The sequence below is a fragment of the Conger conger genome, chromosome 4, assembly GCF_963514075.1.
Source record: "Conger conger chromosome 4, fConCon1.1, whole genome shotgun sequence".
Classification (NCBI taxonomy): domain Eukaryota; kingdom Metazoa; phylum Chordata; class Actinopteri; order Anguilliformes; family Congridae; genus Conger; species Conger conger.
Genome location: NC_083763.1, coordinates 44,901,887 through 44,922,850, shown reverse-complemented (window position 1 = coordinate 44,922,850; position 20,964 = coordinate 44,901,887). Strand labels below are relative to the sequence as shown.

Below are 20,964 nucleotides of genomic sequence, written 5' to 3'. Positions count from 1 at the left end.
TGCAAGCCTCTGATAGCAACGGCTGACTTCTGCCTTTGAGAAAGAAGGAGGGAAGGAGAGGGAGAGGGGGAAGCCTCCGTTCCCTCGAATCAGCAAAACCCCCCCTCAAACTACCCCCACTTCCCAACCTCCCCACATCATTTCTACCTCTGGTCCTTAATCTCTCCAACAGGCTCAATAAGCAGCCAGGACAATGGTCTCACTGTTCCTCAGCGGAGCCAAAAACCTGCTTTGTGCTAATAAAACATTTCAAATGGCAATTTCAAAGTTTTATTCGGCCCAATTACAAAAAAGACAAACTCACACCCGGTTCTGAAGCTTTAACTGTATTCGTTTTTGGGTCGGGGGCTCTGGAGAACAGAGAGGAGCGTTTTACGCCCCATTGTCAAGGGAGCGGCTTTTAGGGACCGAGAGGAAGGGAGAAACATGACGGACAATAAAAGGCGAGCTGGAAAAGCTCTTTCCTGTGTACAGCAGCGCTGATTGTGTTTCAGTTGTTATTTTGTAAGTGCTTTGGCAGCTTTCGACCAACGTTTAGCAAAAGCAGATGACAGAAACCTATTTTTAAATACAAATGCAAAATGCGGTTTTCACGCGGTTCTTAAAAATGAGCTGTTCACAGCCAAATGACTGTGGTAGAATTATCAGCAAGAGGTGTAAATCTGGGATATTATCTCTACAGAACTGTATAAACATTGGGACAATTCAGAACATGTACTTGTAAGTATTCCAGTGCTCACCCTGTGCCTCTGAACTTTTCCATGAGTTTGGTAAGTAGCTTACATTACTTCTCGAAAATAATGTGCCTTTCAGGGAAAAGAAAAAACATTCAATAAGTAACAGACTTCTGACTATAAAATTAACCACCATCTTGATTCCCTTATTTTTTATTCCTTCTTGTAATCATCCGAAAACTGAATTTAAGAACAAATTTGCAACGTGGGGGGTATTATGGAATGTTTCCCAGCCTGAAATACATGCATAAAAATATACTCCGAAAATTAAATGATGTGGAGTGAACCTTAAATAGAGGAACTATAAATGTTAACCATACTATTATTTTACTGTAAAACTGCAACAATGGAGAAAATCTGTCAAAAGAAATGTTGTCCAGTACAATGTTATAAGCCTCATGGTATAGGATGGTTATGCTCAATCTCAAATTAACACAGCATCTTCTGACCGCAAGTTAGAGTGATCAATTTTTACCACCACCAGATGGTGCATTAATATCTAGCCTATGCTTTCTCCAGGCTGTCAAAGGGGTTAGTTTTCTCATAAGCAGTTTCAAAATAGTCCAAGTGCCCTCCAAATATTCGACTCGAATAATAAAATTTCCCCAAGGGGACCTTTCACTGCAAATTGCCATGACAGGCGGGATCACATCATTGACTCAGCGCTATAATCCGTGATTGAAACCATGTCTTTCGTTTCCATGGCTACCCGTCGGCCTACCCTGCCGATGGGCGTGCTTAAACAGCGGCGATTACCCTGGAAGAACGGTCTAATGCGTGAACTTGCATGAAATGCACATTTGACATGCCAGTTTAATGACAAAGCCATCCATTAAATACCGCCTCAGTGCCTGTGTGGTTCTGCCTGTCCTTTCCATGAAACGTGCCAACGACTAGCCTCTATGTTATGGGTATGGGTTTGGGTTGACGATCCTTGGGTGGCCAGGTTGGCACTTGTCATTGACATTAAATAATGTACCCTCGAGCTAAGGCTGTGTGTGGCCCTCTCCAGCTCCACTATGCGTCATTCTTCCATCGTATAGATGGTCGTTTTTGCCTATTATTTGAGAACTTTGTGGTGAGAACTAAAGACTCACAGCACAGTGGCAGGGCGAAGCTGACGGCAGCAATCTAAACAGCGTATTCCAATGGCGCTCGTTTTGGAGCCAGCTGGAGCGGTCTTAACAACCGAGCAGAAACACGAACAACAATCGAGGATGAGTCAACAAAATAGGCCGCGTCCAACGTTGCATCACTCAGGGAACGCAAGCCCAAGTATGACAGTATCGCCCCAGCCTGCTGCTCCTAGGGAGAGTGCTCCCTCGCTTCGATGCAGCGGTGCGCTAACGGATGGCCGCGGGGGACCCCGCCGAATGGTGGACCCGCCTGAACCTGGACGGTGCTCACATCAGACGCTCGTGAAGGTCGCTCTATCTGCGAGGGTTTCGCGCCAGCTGTGGACGCAGCGCGCGGAAAGGCGTGGGTTTTTAGTTTTTTTTTTATGGCCGCTCCCAGGTGAGCCCTAAAGCTGGGGGCCTGAGCTGGTCTGGATTATGCATGCTCCATGGAGAAAGACCCCAAGGGGGCGCTGTGATGGCCTGGTGCAGAGATCCCCCGTGACCCCCAACCCCCACCCGCTCTGTTCACATCATTAAACCTAATCGGCCCCTTCGCTTGAATACGCGGCGATGGCGAATGCGGTTTTCACGCGGTTGTTAAAAACGAGCTCTCCAGACTCGGTTCATTGTTCGGAACAAGCCTCCCGTCCACCGGCTGCTATAAAAGAAAGAAAGTGGGCGCTCGCTTGACGCCAGGGTCCGAGCGAGAACCCGTTATGACCCCGAATCGTTCACACGCCACTTTTCAAACGATCTCTCCTCGGCTACCCCCTGTGGTCCCCTAAAGAGAAACCAAATTCTGTTGCATGCCTGCAATTTGCAAAAACAAAACAAAACAAAACATGCAGCTTGCACAGAGACATATTGCCTGGGTGTGTTTTCTTTTTTTATACAGTATGACCATATGGTTTATAATGCTCTTTCCAGGGTTTCTGTACTGTACCGGTTTTTAAGGAAGCCGTGAGAAGCCTTCAGCTCTCTAAATGTGTTTTGTATTAGATCTTTATCCTGATTTGATATTTAGGATAAAGCCACCAATTGTATTTTATCATTTGATAAACATGTAAAAGTACTTTATGGAACAACAATGCTTTGATTTATTAGCAAATAAGCATCAAGAGGACTATCTAAAAAGCCAGTTTGAAAGTTTTTTGTCAGAAGGCCAACGTTTACTCAAGATTCCAGTATTCCGGTCCATATATTAAACAAATAGATTTCAGTCCAATATAAACTAGAGGTAAAGTGGAATCCCATCAATATTTTAGTGACATATTTATAGAATAGGTTAAAGAGAAACACAGTACTAAATTTATAACACAGTGCCATGAAAAGGTTTTTGCCCCCTTCCTGATTTCCTCTATCATTGTATACACTTAGTGAGCAATTTATTAGGTAGACCTGTATACCAGCTTGTTAATGCAAATATTTAATCAGCCAATCATGCGGCAGCAACTAAATGCATAAAAGCTTGCAGATGTGGGCAATAGGTTCAGCTCAGAAAAATGGGTTGTTAATTTGGGAGGTCAGTGGAGCAGGGCCAGACTAGTCAAAGCTGACAAGAAGGTGAAAGTAACTGCAAATGACCACACATTACAACAGTGGTATGCAGAAGATCCTCTCTGAACGCACAACGCGTCAAACCTCTACGTGGATAGGTTATAGCAGCGGAAGACTTAATACGTCTAAAAACTAAGTCTAATAAATACCTACCATATTAGACAAAGGGAAACTGAGTAAACACAAAACACATTTTCAAAATTATAATTTCATTTATTTAAAGAAAAGAAGTTAGCAAACACCCATTTCCATATCCTACAAACTAGTCCAATAAAATCTTTTAAAAGTGGATCTCATCATCTAGATTAAAAAAATTACTTTTTTGCATTTTTCTTTGCTCAGGCAATATTTCTAAAGATATTTCCGACAGGTAATGAATACAATAATTTCCTTTTCAATAACGCATAGATTGCAGGTCAAAGCTTTTACCCCCTCCTAAAACTGAAAGGCAATCCCATCAAACAAGTGTAAACACCCGGAGCTGTCCTTTTAGATTAATCAGTTTAAAATTATACTCATTCAAGAATCAGGGAAGCCACATCTGCATGAATCACATGCATTTACAAACACACAGCCTATGCACATCCATGGCACCACATAAAGGGTTACAAGCTCAAGCGCTATCCTCTGGCTTGGCCAAGACCCAGAGGCTTAATAAAAGGAATTAATGGAGTGCGCTATCTGTCAGATTCTTAAACACAGCTGGAGCGGATGTCCAATCCCTCGCCCCTGTACCTTACTATCCCACTCCAGCAACCCGCCCTCCCCCCCTTCCCATCACCCCCCTCTGGCGCTAGCTCTCTGAAAGAACCCCAGCTGATTGTGAAAGCTGTTTATACGTCGCCGGGGGTGATTACACAACGTGGGATGACAAACAAGGCTTGGGCCAGGCACCCCCCGCACCCGCCCCCCCCAACCCCGAGCAGTTTCTCTGGCCCCCTTCTCTGGCCTTGAGTGCAGCTGTGGTGACTGGGGGTGAAGGGGAGGGGGGGAGGGGGTGAGTGGCGGTTGATGCGTGCAGTGGGACACGCATCTGGTCCCAACAGCACCTTCCAACGTTCTGCTGAAGGGTCAAACACGGTCCACTCAGCAGAACCTCACGATCCCCCCCCCCCTCCATGCACCCCACTCCCCCCACCCCCCACCCCCCAGCGAGGACCGATCCTGGGTTTGGTTATTGAACTCAGAAGATTCTGATTTGGACGCATTTGGAGGATACTGCACTTCTTACACTGTTGAACCTCTTATGACTGAATGAAGCAGGATAACCATAAACAGCTGCCGTTGCAGCTACAGTGACCAATCGGCGAGGAGAAACCGGCTTTGGCATGAGAGGGCTTGGTGCCGGCGCGGAGGAGGTGAAGGGATGGCACAGACTAACCGTCGCAAGCAGCCATCAGGACAAACGGGGAGGGAGAAAAAATGTTTTCAGTGGAACAGGGCCGCACACCTTTCAGGTTATGTTCCATGGAAAATGCATCTTTGGTCTTCTGGATAATTTCAGACGTACATACTTCAATTATCATGAGTTATGGACTTGACAAAATATGTAAATTAGCTCATTTGCATACTTTACTCATGGCGGAAATGACAAATTCGAACATATTTGTAGAAGTCTAGAATCTTTCAGATTCTAAATAATTTTTTATGATGAACATTTAATGATGAAAGGGTGACTATGCACTGAGAGAAAAGGTTTATGTTATATGGTCCAAAATCAGGCTTTCAGAATAAGGTAAATTGTGATTTTTTCAGTGGAACAGAACCTTAAGAGGCTCCTTAGAAAAGATGGGTCCCCAAAAAGCAGCTCTGTTTGTGCCACGAAGGTTGACAAAGGTTGCCACCTCGGCCAGGAAGAACGCGGGCAGGAAAAACAAGCGGAGCCTGAGGGAACAAAGGGACAGTAACACAATCCCTGAGAACAGGGCTTCGCCGTCGACAAAAAGTCAGCATGAACCACGTTTGGCAGACCCTCTTAAAAAAACACCAGGGTGAAGCAAAACTCTGGAAATTGCCTCGCTTGTTGTCTGCAAGTCTCCAACATGTCTGACAGAAAATGAGATCAATTAAGATTTGTTCTGACAAATGATGTGCCATTTTGCATTCTGCTATAAATTACGCGCTTTGGGGGAGTATTGTTGGTGGGGTGCGTAGAGTATTTATCAAAAAAGATAAGCTGTGAAAACAAGCTTAGCCTTTGATAGCTAGATTCACATTCATCACGTTTTTTTGTTCCGTTCATTTCGCTATGTGTCAAACTGGTGTTCTCTGATCACCATATTTTCAGCTTCCTTCAGAGCAGCGATTTTACGTCTCATTCATCCTGCATTCGGGCCACGGTCGCACTAAACATTCAGAGTTTATTTCTAACACTCTGCCTTGTCCGGAGCTGCTGTAGAGCTGCATAATGTATACACACACAGCCACTTCGCCTGAGAAAGTGCAAGCTGGCGGTGCTCCAAAGTCAACAAAGGGGTCAGAGTTCATCCTAACTTGTTCTCTAATCTCCTGAGACAATCCAGCTTTGCAAACTGGGTCAAGGTTCACCCAGGATCACAGGCAATTTTCACGGGTCAGGAGAAATCGCTGCGACTAAACAGAGGAGGCATTAAAGACGAGTGAGTCCCCCTGCCCGCAGGCCGGTGCCCGTCCCCCGCGTGCACGGATACACGCCCGCATCGCTCATGGCGAAGAGGCCCGTGTCTTGGTCGACCGTGCTTTCTTGCCGCTTCTTCGAAATGCCGCATTGCGTGTGCTTCAGTTACACGACGTTTAAAGACCGGGAGGGACACGGTCCAGATCTGAGCCCCACTACTGGAGCAGTTCCATCTAGCTCTATAGGACTAATTAAGAAAAACTCAAGAGAGAGGATTTCTTCAACATCTGGCACAAAGACTCTGACTGAAGAGGTCAAAGGGAACAAACCCATTTACCTCATACCACAAGATTCCTTTAAAGTCTCCTCAGTCCTCCACAAGAGTCCTGCTGGATGCTCAGTCAGGATTAATGAGAAATGCAATGTTCTCCAGATGGTCATTCTCAGAACTTCATTCTACAGGGTATACTGTGTAGTGCTCAGCGCTAACCAGGGGAGATAGCGGCGCTCGGTGCTAACAAATCTACTGGAGATAGTACATAGGTTGAGCGCTGAGCTATCTAATGCAGTCAGCACGCTAGTAAATCTACTGGAGACAGAGGTGCATAGAGATTGCTTAGGGCAAAATGAGGACATATTCGGATTCATTGCCTGTAAACACCTTGCCGTATATATATTCTGGTTCTCATCACCTGGAATGCTACACAGAGTGTGACATGATCTGTCAAAGCAATTTTGAAGGGTGCATAGTTATGTTTATGTCAGAAAATGACGCATAGTTAACCTGGTCTTTTGAAGGGCAAATATGAAATACATGTCTACAGAAAAGGAATATTAACATCTTTATAGAAACTGGGTACAGGGGGAATGGTCAGGTCTCATAGTCTTTGCAAACATGCGTGTCCCCAAGCAAAAAAGCCCAGGGGGAGCAACATACAGAAACACATGGTAAAGCTGTAAGGCTCCTGTCCTGTGTTTTAGGATACATGCCGCCTGACAGCTTTACAGAGAGCAGACGAGGACAGGGTAATTGGCATCGCCCTTAAATGGGGATGACAAATGAAGTGGATCATGCACTGTGATATCTGATCCCCGCAGCAGCAAGAGTCCAGGGGAGCGATGCAGATTGAGAATGAGCGAGCGTGTGGAAGCCAGCACCACTGTTGTTCGCGTACCGCAGCCGTTTGCCGGTATGTTGCTCCTCCACATCGGTTATTACAACACTGCGTTAACACAGGAGCACGCCGCCAATTAAAATCCGCTCACGCGGCAAAAATACCAACCGACAACCCGAGAGAATAGACGGGAGCAGATGTCAGCCCGCGCGCAGAAAAAACTCGCCGTTCCGAGGCAGAAAACATTTTGATGACCCTGGGTGTTATGCTAACTTGCAAATTCCCTTTCCACGTGAATGGGTTCTCTTTCGTTGTGCTTTTTCCTGATTCTCAGAGCCTTCTGTCCTCTCAGCTTACCTGCATGTTGAGCATGCTCAGAAACTTAAAAATAATAATAACAACAATAATAGATTTATTTTCATGCACTTGTTCACTTCTCCATCCTGACGATGGCTGCTAAACCCTCCCAAAAATAAAAAAATAAAAAACAAATAAATGTTCTATATATACCAACCTAATTAGGTTTTATTTATAGCAGGGATTTGAAATAAATCCCAGTTGTAAACTAAGCAGAACAGTTCATTAGCTTTATGCAGGAAAAAGAGGGCAGTGTTATCACAAAAGGCAGCTTTGTACAGGATGAAAAATGGCTCTTTTCTTCCAGAGCCCCTGGAGACCAGGCCGCTGACCTACTAATTTCCCCCAAAAACAGCAGTCACTACATGGGGGGAGGGACCCCATGCAGGACGGAGCTGGGCCGGGCATGGTGGGGGTCTGATTTGGGCTGAAGGGACCTCAAGGAGATTGTTTATGCATGTTTCTTCTCGACAAGCTTTCTTGTCATTCGCTTTCATCCCACACAATTGCAATTAATTAATCAATTTTAAATAGGCTACAACAAGAAAGACAAAACAGATTCAAACAAACTATGATTTGGTGGACTTTGGCAGTAGAAATCACTCAAGTCATACATGAAAGTAACTTTTTTCAGATTTTAAAAGCTGAATGTTTGCCTCAAATGGTAATAAATATATCTTACTGAATGTGACACATCATGGTTTTTCATGTAGTTTCACTGCAGGGGATGTTTATAGAAATCCGAAGGGATTTTGCTCTGGGATATAGTGCACTTCAAAGCATTACTGTGCTTTCTCAATCAGTGAGACAGTGTGGTTAGATCTCTTGATCTCACCTTAAGCACACTTCACACAGAGACCGCCTTCCTCATGAACCCCCACGGACAACCTCAGCAATTCCGTCAGCCTCGCACATTATTAAGAATACTCCTCCAGCCTCACGTAATAAATAACACTGAAGATTGAGATACTGTAATGGGGCAAGATAGATTCTTGGAATGCGCAGTTACTGTACTTCACTCAATGAAACTTCTGTTACCTACCTACTCAATTCACTTGCACTCCTCTATGTACAGTTCCCTGATAAGCAGGATGCAAAATGTGCTTTTCTTCCAAAAAAATGCACATTCATTTTCAGCACATATTTTTAATGCTAATCAACATCTATTTTTGGAGTTATGTCACCTGCTTGCAGGCATACAGTAACAGAGGTCTGAACAGAAAGACAACACCCTGCTGTCAATCACTTTTTAGTGTGAATACACCCAATAGCAAGCATTCCTCTCTGTTATCCCTTCTCCCCAGTTCCTCTCTTTCCACCATGGCTCCATGGTTCCAATGAAAAAAGGGGCAAAATGCCAGACCAGCAGCAAGACCCTCTTCCAAATCAGCCTTCTAACCTCCATCTCTGATCTCCTCATACCTGCTACTAGCAGCCCCAAGATTCAAGAATTTTATTTTCTCTGTCAATCATACAACACGTTGCCACAGTGTTGCCTCGCAAGAAGTAGGTTCTGGATTCATGTTTGCGGCGGGCCCTGATCCTCTCTGCGTGGAGTTTGAATGTTTTCCCTGTGTTTGCGTGGGTTCCTACAGGTCAGAGCTGTCCAATCTTATCCTAAAAGGGCCGGCGTGGGTGCAGGCTTTTGTTTTAACCCAGCAGTAACACACCTGATTATACTAATGAACTAATTGTGGGCTTTAATCAAGACCTTGATGAGTAGAATCAGCTGTCTTAGTCCTGTGCTAAAACAACAACCTGCACACACACCGGCCCATTCTGGATAAGATTGGACACCCCTGCTCCAGGTGCTCTTCCGCAACCAAAGCATGCAGCCCAGGGATTACAGATAAAAATTTGCCTTCCTGGCTCACTCGTACATTTACAGAAATGCTATTAATGTGAATTGTCCCTGTCAAATAAATTAAATGATACATTTTCTAACCCCTTAAGTATTTTTAGTTGACACAAGCACTAAAGTGACATACAAAAAGAAAGGTAACCCTTTGGGGCTTGTTTTCCAATCATTCAAAATATTACTAAAACATTACAAAACATAAATGTTACAGAAGCTCAAACAGTGAAAGTGGAACCTTTTTTTCTCACTGAAAGATTTAGTTTTTTTCTGGATACAGATTATTGTAGCTGTGGCTGGTGCACTTAGAAACATAATGGAGCCAAGTCAAATCCCCTTTCAAATATGAGGAAAATATCACCAAAAATGAGCATTCTGAAGTACTTCTTCCTAATCTATGTATAACAAGGACATTTGGAGACTCCAAAAGGACACATGGAAACTAAATTATATTATGAGTCTTATGAAGTGTCAAATACTGCATTTTGCCTGCACTGGGCACTGACATTACCTTATTTCTTGTAGTATGTGGATTTCCAAAATACAGAGAAGGTGAGGTCTCCCCACACTTGTCTTACCACCCACATGTTACAAATAAGGAACTATTGTCGCGAAAGTAATGGCATCTTAAAATAGGTTATACAGATAGAACCATGAGTTAACGCTTTCAAACGGTATATCCTCTTACCATAGTGATTGACAATTGCATCCTGAAAATATTTATTTGCCAAAAAAAAAAGACTTGAGGGGTTAAACAATTATTTGGAAATGAAAAGAAAGGAAGTAAAAACCCATAGAGCAGTCTTTGTTTACTACCCTTGCCAGCAGAAATATTTTAACATGGCTACATTACAACATTCAACAAGACTTTATTATTGTTATATTACTTACACCAACCAAACTAACCACAGTAAAATTACTTATGTGGAGAATGTAAGTCTTTTAATTGACTGTGGTGAGTTTGGTCAGTGTAGCCATACTGTATAACAACAATAAAGAGGGTTCTCGGATGCTATAATGTAATCATGTCATCTACTGTAACTAGATACCAGTGTTCCAAAAAATAATGGAAACAATACATTACATCTGAACTCTCAAACTGTATTGAGTTCTATTCAAGATTTACATTCCAAATTATCAATGCAACATCTATAAAAATGTTCTCCTGGGGGAAGTAGCTATACACTTAAATGTTTTCAGTATATGTCTCATGTCCAGTTATTGTATCCTGTGTTTTTTTCAGACTATAGTTTTCAATTTAGGCTTTTATTTTTTTAAGTGCATTGGTTCTTTGCAAGTTGGATGCTTCAAGATACATCATATCCCTCAAGATCCCTGGGACAGGACTCCATGTTTGTGTGAATTGGCTCAGCAACATTCATGGAGGGAACTTGCAGCCAGTTGTTTGACTACACGACAAAACAAACATCCTGAACATCAGCATGTTTTAGGAAATCTGTGCTTACAAATCTAAAAGATAAAAATCAAACCTTGGCAAGCCTACAGATAAGTAATTTAATAGAAAAGAATTATACAATGCATTATTATAGTATATATTTATACCATGTCGTTAGAGCTAATTAAATGATTTTGGGGAAAGAAACATCTAATCACTCTCTGAAAAAACACAACCACATGAATAATGATTCCTTCACTACACACTATGCTTGTGGTTCAGCAGGAATGTAGGGTCTAGAGCTGAACTTCAGGCCATGCACAGGGAACTGGGTATCAGGTAGGTGAGAGTGTGGGTGTGACAGCAGGCCTACCCTGTCTGTGAGGGCCGCCTGTTTGACGAGCAACTGGTCACGGTCTTTTCTGGTCTGGGACAGGAGGTCCTTCAGAAGCTGGTTCTCGTTCTCCAGGGAAACTCTCGGAGTGCCACTGTTGGAGGCTGGGAGAGGATAGGAGGACAGCGGTAGATTTGGGGTAACTGAGATACACATAGGCGCAACAGCCAGAAAGCTATCATTCACCAATTAGTGTCTCTGGTTTGGTCACGACCTGAGCCATGGCAGTTGTGTGAGAAGCACATGGGGTCACATGTCAGGGCCTGACACCCTCCAGGCATACCGGGAACTATTCTTCCCCCTCTGCTGGTGAGAGCAAAGACTGAACGGGGCTGAAGAGCTTTTCAATGACATGTCCAGGCTTGCTCATGATGAATGGCAAGCAAATCTAATCCATTCATTACAGCCCCAGTGTGTTACTTGTCCTTGTCTTCGTTGTTTATAGAATTTACTACCTGGTTTCTTGCCTCTGTAGTAAATGCACATGCATTGAATAAAACCTGTAGCCTTTGTGACTGACAGCAAGAAATCCCCATAACATCGTGCATCTTCTTTCATTTCCTTTCAAGTGGAAAATAAATAAAATTTCAGGTTCAGAATGAAAATATGTCCTCTCCTGTAATTTGTTCAAATCAAGATTTGCTAATTAGTAGAATTATTCAGCCAGGAGCTAATTAGGGAAATCAGTTGGAGTTAATACATGGAATAAAATCATGACTTTTATTTTCTGACCCCAGAACCTTGTTTACCCTCTAGTCCAAGTTCATTGTGTGGTACAGTATAAAACCAGGTCAAGGCACTCTACCAATGCTGAAGAATTTACCTGTGGATTCCTCAGTCAGGTTGCGGGTGATGATCTGGCGGATACGAGCCGGAACCGGCGTCGCGGCAAAGTCTAGCCCATCACCTCGTAATGTCATAATTTCTTCCCCACTGCTGTCGGCGTGCAAAAGAGACTCCTCCAACTTCTGTAACCCCACCCGCGCACCACCCAACACAAAGGACAGTAAGGCACACATCCCACAGCGATGTGCTGCATAATGTGCTATATGCAATATAGCTTTCAGCCAAGCCCCCAGTGATTAAAGATGAAAACATCTATTTGACAACATCTGTAGCTAGGCTACTTGAGTTAAGGATATGTATTTGATTAATGCAATTACATGCCAAAATGGTAACGTTGCAATGAAACAGATTAGGCAACGCTGTAACCCAAAAGCTTTCGAGTATAGGTCCACGGAGAAAATTGACTCACATCTAATTAGCGTAATGCATTGGCCTGCTTGCTTCCGTCTAGTAATTGTAATGGTCCTTTTCTCCCAGACCAACTAACGTAAGTGCATGAAAGTGCGCTATGTTTCACTTACTAGGCTACTTTCTTTCAATTTCCTTCCTTTAAAAAAAAAATACTTGCCTGAATCACGGCCTCCAGTCTTGGCGATTGCTCGCTCTGATCCCCCTCTGTACTCATTGCCGATAGACTACAATTGAAATGTTTCTCGTCGTAGAAATGTCAGTCGGCCTATAGTTACGGTTTGCAGGCTGATAAAATATCTGTTGTATGCACGAGCTTGCCAGCCAAATAAAACCTATAAACGCATTGCGATCAATAGTAACCAATGCTGCCATTTATTTTTGCAGGAAATTAAATCCAACTTAGTGCAATTCTACATCGCATTTCCTATCGTTACCTCTACCTGCGCTTAAAACTTTTGCAAGAAGTTGCAAACAATGTGAGTGTGGGGCGAGTTGAAGCATGAGTTGCTATGGGAACGTGACGCTTCCCATACCGTTGTCATGGAAATAGAACGCTAGCCCGACTGTTTCCATAGTTAAAGGGACGCATGGAGAGCAATGGTTTATGGATCTATTCAATTGAAGGTTGCTTTGTACCCCGGACACATACTCGTAAGCAATATCCACTGTTTACTTTGATCTGGGCGGGACAGCACCATGATTCAGCGGGAGTTATTTTCGTCAGCATTCATTTTGATGTTACTGATACACTCAGTCAAAAAAGAAGTTGTCCTGGACGTTGACCAGAATTATTCCTTTTATATTTTTATGGAGTAGAAATGAGCCTGATGACTGTTGTTGCAGTGTACAATGTATTTCGACCACCAATAGGTTTGAATGTGCAGCACCTTCTCGCGAATAAGATACCATGTTTTATGAACCGTTATTTATTTGATAACAATGAAACATAATGACCAATACGAGTGTGAATTTTTTATTTCCTTGAAAAACAACAATGTATACCAATTACATTGCAAATGCAGTGTTGCTTCATACAAAACCAACAAAAGACAACTGCATATAGTTTTCTAAAACGTTTTATGTCACTAAAAAAGGCACTCAAAAACGAATGTGTAAATAAACATGTCTAAAAATAACATAAATGTCTGAATATACATATATCATCTGTGATATAAAACAAACACCCGAAACATACCATAAGATAAATACTTTTTACATGTTGCAAACATGTTTTAATATCAAAAAGATTATATCTATAGATAAGAAGCATCTTGCTGATCACTGCATTTGAAGAACATGATACATGATCCTGTGGCTCCATCCAGTGACAATCGTTATATCTCGTCCAATGGGAAAGGCTCTGTCCATTTAGAGGGGTCCAGAAAGATGGAACAGGAGCCACTGTATAACCACAGCCTGGGCAGGGTGCATTCAACTGTCCAGGTGTTGGTTTTGCAGTTGTAGACCTCGAGTTCCACCCCATAATCCCCCTCCATACCTTTCCAGTGCCCCCCTGTCACATATAGCTGACCCCCCAACAACACAAAGCCCCCATTCTCATGGAGCGTATGAAGGAACTGGACCTACAAGACATCATGCAGGAAACAAAGAGAAAGACAATGTCAAGAGAGGAGAAACCATGGACTATTTGTAGTTCAGATGTGAAATGAAGCTGACAGTGAAATTAAGGTTAAAACTATAACGGCTGTCTTAAATCAGGAAGAATAATCCTGCAGGAACATTTGCAAGAGGATTATGAATTTATGCAATGTTATAACATTTTAGCAAAATACTAATTATATATGGAGATTGAGTAACAAGGTATGTGTTCCATCTAGATGGTAAATGGTTGGCATTTATATAGCGCCTTTATCCAAAGCGCTGTACAGTTGATGCTTCTCATTCACCCATTCATACACACACTCACACACGAACGGCGATTAGCTGCCATGCAAGGCACCAACCAGCTCGTCAGCTCATTTGGGGGTTAGGTGTCTTGCTCAAGGACACTTTGACACACCCGGGATCGAACCAGCAACCCCCCGACTGCCAGACGACTGCTCTTACCGCCTGAGCCAATGTCGCCCCATAGCCAATGTCGCCCCATAGAGATGTTATGTATAGAACATAAGCAATGGTTCTTCCACTTCTTTACATAAATAGAAGTGTTATTTCTCCATGTGACTCACCTTCTGCCACATATTAGCACCAGGGTCATAAGCGTAGACCTTCTTAGTGTTGTCAGCTATCAGGTAGATGATTCCATCAACAGAGACAGAGCGAGGAGAGGACAGATATTTGGGGATGAAGGGAGAGCAAATGATGCTCCAGCAATCTGCAAAGACGCATTTGAAAAGGGATAGTCCATACCATTGTACTGTAGCCTATAGGCATAACATCAGGCAGCAGTATCCACACAAATAAGGTACTTAAGCTAATGCAAAATATTGTGCAATTCTGAGTTTATACTAGCTTAACATCATCATCAATCATTCACTTAATTAGGCCAATATGGTACCCAGCAAGATTATAAATAGATAAATGAGAAATAAATGACTTTTATAGGAAAAACAACCACAAGTTGAAACCAGAACTATTGATTAATCATGAAGTGACAGCTCTTATTCAGGATTCTTCTTACTTAATTGGGTTGGTGGCAATGGCAGCAAATGGCTTGGCCTAACTAGCAGGACGTGGATCCCGGATTAATTTACTGGAAGGTTAATATATTGCCTAAACCACAGTTGCTACGGAATCATCATAGGCTATGCTGAGAGTTTTGAGAGGTTGGTTGGTGTGTAGAGATTTGGTTGGTGTGTAGGTATTGATCAGATTTTAAAAAATCTATTCAAGTCCATAGCATATTTGCTATCAGCTGCTGATTTAAAGGTAACCAAGATGGTAATGGTAATCTAAGCTCAAAGATATTTAGAACTGACACCCTACAGAATCTCAATCTACTGGCGCTTTGTACTGTCCTTAGTCTTTGAAATTCAATTTTGAATATCAAAGCAAGTATGCAGTATGCAACATGGCTAAAAAAAGAAAAGTGACACATTTTTTGACAATGTGTTCAAGGATAAAATTGTACTGGTATCGTGGTGTTAAGTTACTGTATGGCGACAAGCCCACCACTCCCTCTTACCTATGACAGGATTGTAACACTGCAGGGTAAGGGCATTGTACTTGACCGCACAAGAGCCAATCACGTACAGCTTTCCCAGGCAGGCAGTGGCAGTAAAATTAGTCACATATTTCAGAGCGGGGACCGTGAGACCCCAGCTGTCATTGTAGGGATCATAGTGTTCTACCTCCACAATACTCATTGTGGTGCCTGCAAAAGAAAAGGTTTGGGTTTACAACAGCATAAGACAGTTGGCCCAGTTCCAACGAGTGGATCCATTCCTTAGATCTTCAAATTGAATGCAGGCTACTGATATTTGACACACATCTGTTCCTTCTTCCTGATCTCCTTCAACACTAATCTTTACATACAATGCTTTGCACTTACAGCACATGGGACGGTGCCAGCGCTTACTTAGTTACTCAAGTCAAACAACTACCTAATGTTCCTAAGAAGTCTCTACAGGCGCACTTGAGGCTGGCCGAGCTACTGAGAGTGTTTTCATCAGAAGGCTTTAAGAAGGTTTTCCATTCAACAAGCCCTAATACTCCATTTCTTCATGTTCTTACCTCCAATGACGTAAATCTCTCCGTTCAGCGTTGCCGAGGTGTGGTTTGTCCTGGGCTTCAGCATGGAAGCTACCGTCACCCACTTCCCTTCTCGTGTGATGTACTTCCAGGTCTCTGTGGTGGACCAGGTGTTGGTACGAGAACCTCGGGAGCCTCCTGGAGTGAGAAATTGGCCCTTTTTTCACTCATTGGAGGACATTACCCAACTGTCAAAAAACCCAATGTCAAACTACATCAGTGCTACTCAACTCCACGTCCTGCGGGCCACAGGGTCTGCTTCAACCATGAAATCACCACCTGATTTCACCAATTAGCTTATTATCTTATCTAAGCAGGTAAAATAATTAGCGAAATCAGGTGGTGCAGCGCACGATCGGAGCACATACCTGCAGACACTGGGCCTGTAGGATGAGGAGTTGAGTGTGGCTGCACTACATTATAGGAAGTGGTATTTTCCTCTCTGACCCACCTCTCTGTACAATGTTCTCCCTGCTTTTATTTCTAATAAATGTATTAGTTGTTTCTAGTCTATAGGAGACGAAGGTAAGGACTGCATAGTGACTAACCTGAATACCCACCATGTGAAAACTGTAAGTGCATTGACATGGGAAAACATTAGTCTGGGAGCTGTTTTAGACAGCCACACAAAAGTATCATTTTTGGCTGGACTCAATAAATTGCATTCCATTACAGTCAATGGAATTTTCCAAACTGCTCCCAGCAATAAATATGAAACTCGCAACACACTGGCAGATTTGTAATGACTTCACACAGTGTTGTGCTTATGTTGCTAAGTGCTAACTAGTGACAGCAGTGCTCTGTTGGGATTAAAGGCTGAAAAAAACATAAAAACCTCACCATTCTATCCATTATTACACTTTTTAATAGCCTTTTAAAATATACATTTGTTAAGCATAGCCAGATAGACAAGTTGTGAAAAGCCTTGTTTCTAATAAATATATTTCTTTTTTTGTCATTTACATTATAGTTGAAATAAGCACAATGCGTACGGATTTGAATAAAATTCTAAGTAAAAGTTCAGTAAAAGTAACCAGAATCTCCCTAAACTTTCTGGGTTAGCAGATACTGTTGTATTCTGAAGTTTACGGAACAATTTTCATATGGGTGTGACTTTCTTTTGCTTCAGTGACATTAACTTGTGACATTCCCTGGATCGAATGCATGAGCAATGTATGAGAAATTGATTTATAACTCTCTACAGCAGTCAGTTTTTCCAGCTTTCAGTCCATCCCAACAAGCATGTACTGTACAAGGAACCCTCCTAAAACATACAAGCACTGCATTCCTTATTCAAATATTACTTTTAAAAACTTTTGATGGCAACTCATATAATGACTGTCCAGAACAATTCAATTAGCACAGAATTTTGCTCAAATGCATGTAAAAGTAAGATACAACTAAGTGTGTAGTACATTTTCTAGAGAATGAATCACAATGACATGAATGAATATGGCTCAGGCAGTAAAAGCAGTCGTCTGGCAGTCAGAGGGTTGCTGGTTCGTTCCCCCGCCCAGGCCGTCTTGAAGTGTCCCTGAGCAAGACACCTAACCCCTAAATGCTCCTGACGAGCTGGTCGGTGCCTTGCATGGCAGCCAATCGCCGTCAGTGTGTGAGTGTATGAATGGGCGAATGAGAAGCATCAATTGTACAGCGCTGTGGATTTACCATTTAATAAGTTATCACGTTTTAAATCTTTCAATATAAATACCAGAAAGCAGCATTCATTATATTATATTAAATTACATTAAAGTTATGCTTGAAAGGAAGCATGCTATGTTTTTCCAGTATCATAAGAGTATGAAACTGCATATCATGATGATACAATATCATGAATGTTCTTAAGAACATTTTCAACCTGATATATTGTACTGTTACCACACCCTAGACTTATGATTCAGATGCTGTGAAAATGATGTTGTATTCATGGAACATACTTTTCATGTCTTTGCAGCATACATCATCTTAATCCTACTTCCAAAAGTGAAGCCTCAGAAATGCAGAAGCACACCTGTGGATTTGTATCTTGTTTCTGGATAAATAGAGAAGTAGACTGGTTCTCTCTATTGTGTAGCAAGGCAGAGGTTTTCCTTTGAAGGGCTGTATAATATATATTTGTGAATGAAAAATATTTGTTTCAAAAGGCAACCTTTTTTTAAATGCTCAACCCACCTGTGACATACACATCATTGTTCAAGGTAACCACAGAATAACCCCACTTGTTGTAAACTGGGAAATCTGGCAACAGATGCCACTGTCCTGCAGAGAGAAGTAATGATTCATATTATGATGCACAAATTCCATAAGCACATAACTGCAATGCTTTTACAGGTATCTCAAGTAACACACATGAGGTGGATCACTCACTGGTCCTGGTGTTGTAGAAGGCTGTATTTCTGGGAAGTGATGTTGCATTCAGCTCTTCTTCCTCATTGTCATCTTCTTCATCATCAGAGTCATCCAACGAGCGTCCTCCCATCACAAACAGCACTTCTTGAAGGTTGGCTTTTGGACTGCAGGAGATTCCATTCACTAAAGCTCCAGGCTCCAACTCTATTTTCTGCAAAATAAGTTCAACAGACAGGATTCTATGGCAGCCTTACACAGCATCACATACACTCTCAGAAGACAAGGTTCCAAAAGGCTCCTTGGAGTAATTCTAGTTCAAGGGTTCTTCATCAGGCAAATTGGTTCAATCTAGTAACTTTCACACTCTTCACATCTAACAGGGCGTTCCATAAAATAAAATAATTCCCCTACAGAGACAAGCCGAAGAACCCCTTTCTTCTGAGAGCAAAAAAAGTGCATTCAGACAAATCTGGCACACACACACACTCCTGAGGCAAAATGGTGCACTGACCTCCTTGTGAACCCTCTGCACAGCCTCCAGACAGCTCTGAGACCCCTGCACCAGACTGTCCTTCAGCAGGGTCTCAGTCAGATACTCCTGGGGCAGCAGACCGAGCCGTGCCAGGCTCAGCAGCTCCGTCAGGTGTGGGAGGCGGGAGGCCTGGTGGTGCCTCACCCAGCTGAGGGCGGCCTCCACGCGTGTGTGCTCGTCCCGGGTCTGTAGCCGCTCATCCGAAAGACAGGCCACCAGCCGCTCTTTCTCCAGCAGCAGGAACTCCTCGCCCTGCAGCACCACGTCAAAGTTCTCCAGGAGGAAGGCCCAGGCCTTGGCCACCACCTCAGGGCAACCGTGTATCTCCCCAAACTCCAGGATGCCCAGGCAGTTTGTGGCGTCCATTTGGTGCTGCAGATAGCGGCTGCAGACTGCTCGCACCTCCTGGAACTGCAGCTGGCTGGAGGTCTGGATCAGGCCCTCCACGTTCTCCTGGTTGATCGTCAGCTTCCCTGTGTAGGCGAAGTCCAGCAGGGTGGCCAGGATTTGGGGGTCCACGTCGTGGAGCTCCACCCGCGCGGCGATGCTCTCCGCGAAGTCCCCCGAGAACATCGAGCGGAAGTACAGGCTGCAGAGGGCCAGCACGCCGCGGTGGCAAGGGAACTCACGGTCACCCACGCACAGGGTTACGTCGATGAGTTTTGGGTGCGAGCAGAAGGAGCGCAGGCCCTCCAGGATGATCTGGGGGTGCGAGGACAGGCAGAAGTCCAGGTCGTCCACATTGCGCACCATGGCCCCTGCTTTGACCGTGATCCTTTAGTCTTCTGCCTAGCGTAGCCTAACAGCTGAGTTTGATATTTACCTATGAGCAGACGGGAAAAATATTCTCAGTGAGATATTAATCTGAGCAGCAACGTCCATCACCACAGCAGGGTATTATCGCTTTCCTCTTGGAGAACAACACTGACCCTGAAGGGGATGTTTCAAAAATAGACTGAAAGCACAGGAATTAAGTCATGCATGTTTACCCAGCAATATGGATAACACTGTGCACTACAGACATAAACATGTGCTTATTGCAGTTTACATACCAAGCTCACTGGCAATTCAGAACACAGGAAATACATAATACTGTAAAGCTGTATTCTTACATACACATACTGTATTTACAATCAATTGACAAAATATGTGGTTTGTAAAATGTCCTAACCACATTTAACATCATCTGATGATAATAGCAGATCTAATAGCAGACTTTAGTACAGAATGTAGCTAATTTATTTGAGACTTCATTGCTGCCAGTTATAAAATGCATAGCAGCTGTGTTTAATGGAATGACATTGTTCAAAACATTAATTATTTGTGATGTTTACAGTCCCTTCACTTTGTGCTCTCGGATTAGTAATAATATTGTTTTGCTGTCTGACATTAATTGATGTGATTTTCCATTTTCAGTCATTGAACAGCAATACAAGCATTACAGAGTTTGATGTATACGAGTTAACTGTCAACAGAAACAACAATCTTTCCTCTACACTTTGTTCACACAGGAAACAATGTTCTAATATTGGTGCTGTTTTAGGCCCACTGATGTATTATCTATTCACCAAAAATCTTTCAAATCGACAAAACAATTATAACACTTACCTGAGAGGCAAGAAAATGCAGCAATCGTACATTGTTAACGTTAATAGAAGAAGAGGCCGGGAGCTTGTTGATACAACGTGCGGTTAGCAGCAAAGAGCAAGCATGTGCCTGGTCATTTAGGCAGTCCGCCTGTCTTTCCCATGCTATTTTTAGGTTCTACAGGAACGAGGGACTGAGGTCAGATTCCAACTGCCTGGTTCTGAGTCCCACACCTGCTCTTAAAGGAGCACACATGGTGATGAAGTCTCACGAGGGTGATGTTTGATGGTTCCAGGAAGAGATCGCTAATAGCATCGTGCTGAAAGAGAAGACTGACTCAATGAAATATAGTCAGATACAACATCAGCCTAACTGGTAGCATGACACAGCATCAACAAGCAGCAGT

The 20,964-nt window shown here is 43.1% G+C and overlaps 2 protein-coding genes across 3 annotated transcripts in view; both read right to left on the bottom strand.

Moving 5' to 3' along the window:
* Positions 1 to 12,807, bottom strand: part of crocc2 (ciliary rootlet coiled-coil, rootletin family member 2) — a 50,690-nt gene extending 37,883 nt beyond the window's left edge. The window contains exons 1-3 of the mRNA XM_061238968.1: positions 12,537 to 12,807; positions 11,946 to 12,090; positions 11,102 to 11,226 (exon numbers count right to left, since the gene is read on the bottom strand). Of these exons, the coding sequence (XP_061094952.1) occupies positions 11,102 to 11,226; positions 11,946 to 12,090; positions 12,537 to 12,593 (327 nt within the window). The 5' untranslated portion in view covers positions 12,594 to 12,807. The remainder of the gene's footprint in view (positions 1 to 11,101; positions 11,227 to 11,945; positions 12,091 to 12,536) is intronic.
* Positions 12,808 to 13,342: 535 nt separating this feature from the next.
* klhl30 (kelch-like family member 30) lies at positions 13,343 to 20,751 on the bottom strand. Of its 2 annotated transcripts, XM_061239913.1 has the most exons (8): positions 20,580 to 20,751; positions 18,951 to 19,794; positions 18,458 to 18,650; positions 18,263 to 18,349; positions 16,073 to 16,228; positions 15,525 to 15,713; positions 14,569 to 14,714; positions 13,343 to 13,962 (listed from the first exon to the last, which is right to left on the bottom strand). In XM_061239913.1, the coding sequence occupies exons 2-8, from the start codon at positions 19,722 to 19,724 to the stop codon at positions 13,714 to 13,716; spliced, it is 1,794 nt and encodes a 597-aa protein (XP_061095897.1). In that variant the 5' UTR covers positions 19,725 to 19,794; positions 20,580 to 20,751; the 3' UTR covers positions 13,343 to 13,713. The 2 variants fall into 2 exon arrangements, with proteins under 2 accessions (XP_061095897.1, XP_061095898.1); XM_061239914.1 differs by lacking the exon at positions 18,263 to 18,349.
* Positions 20,752 to 20,964: the final 213 nt, after the last annotated feature.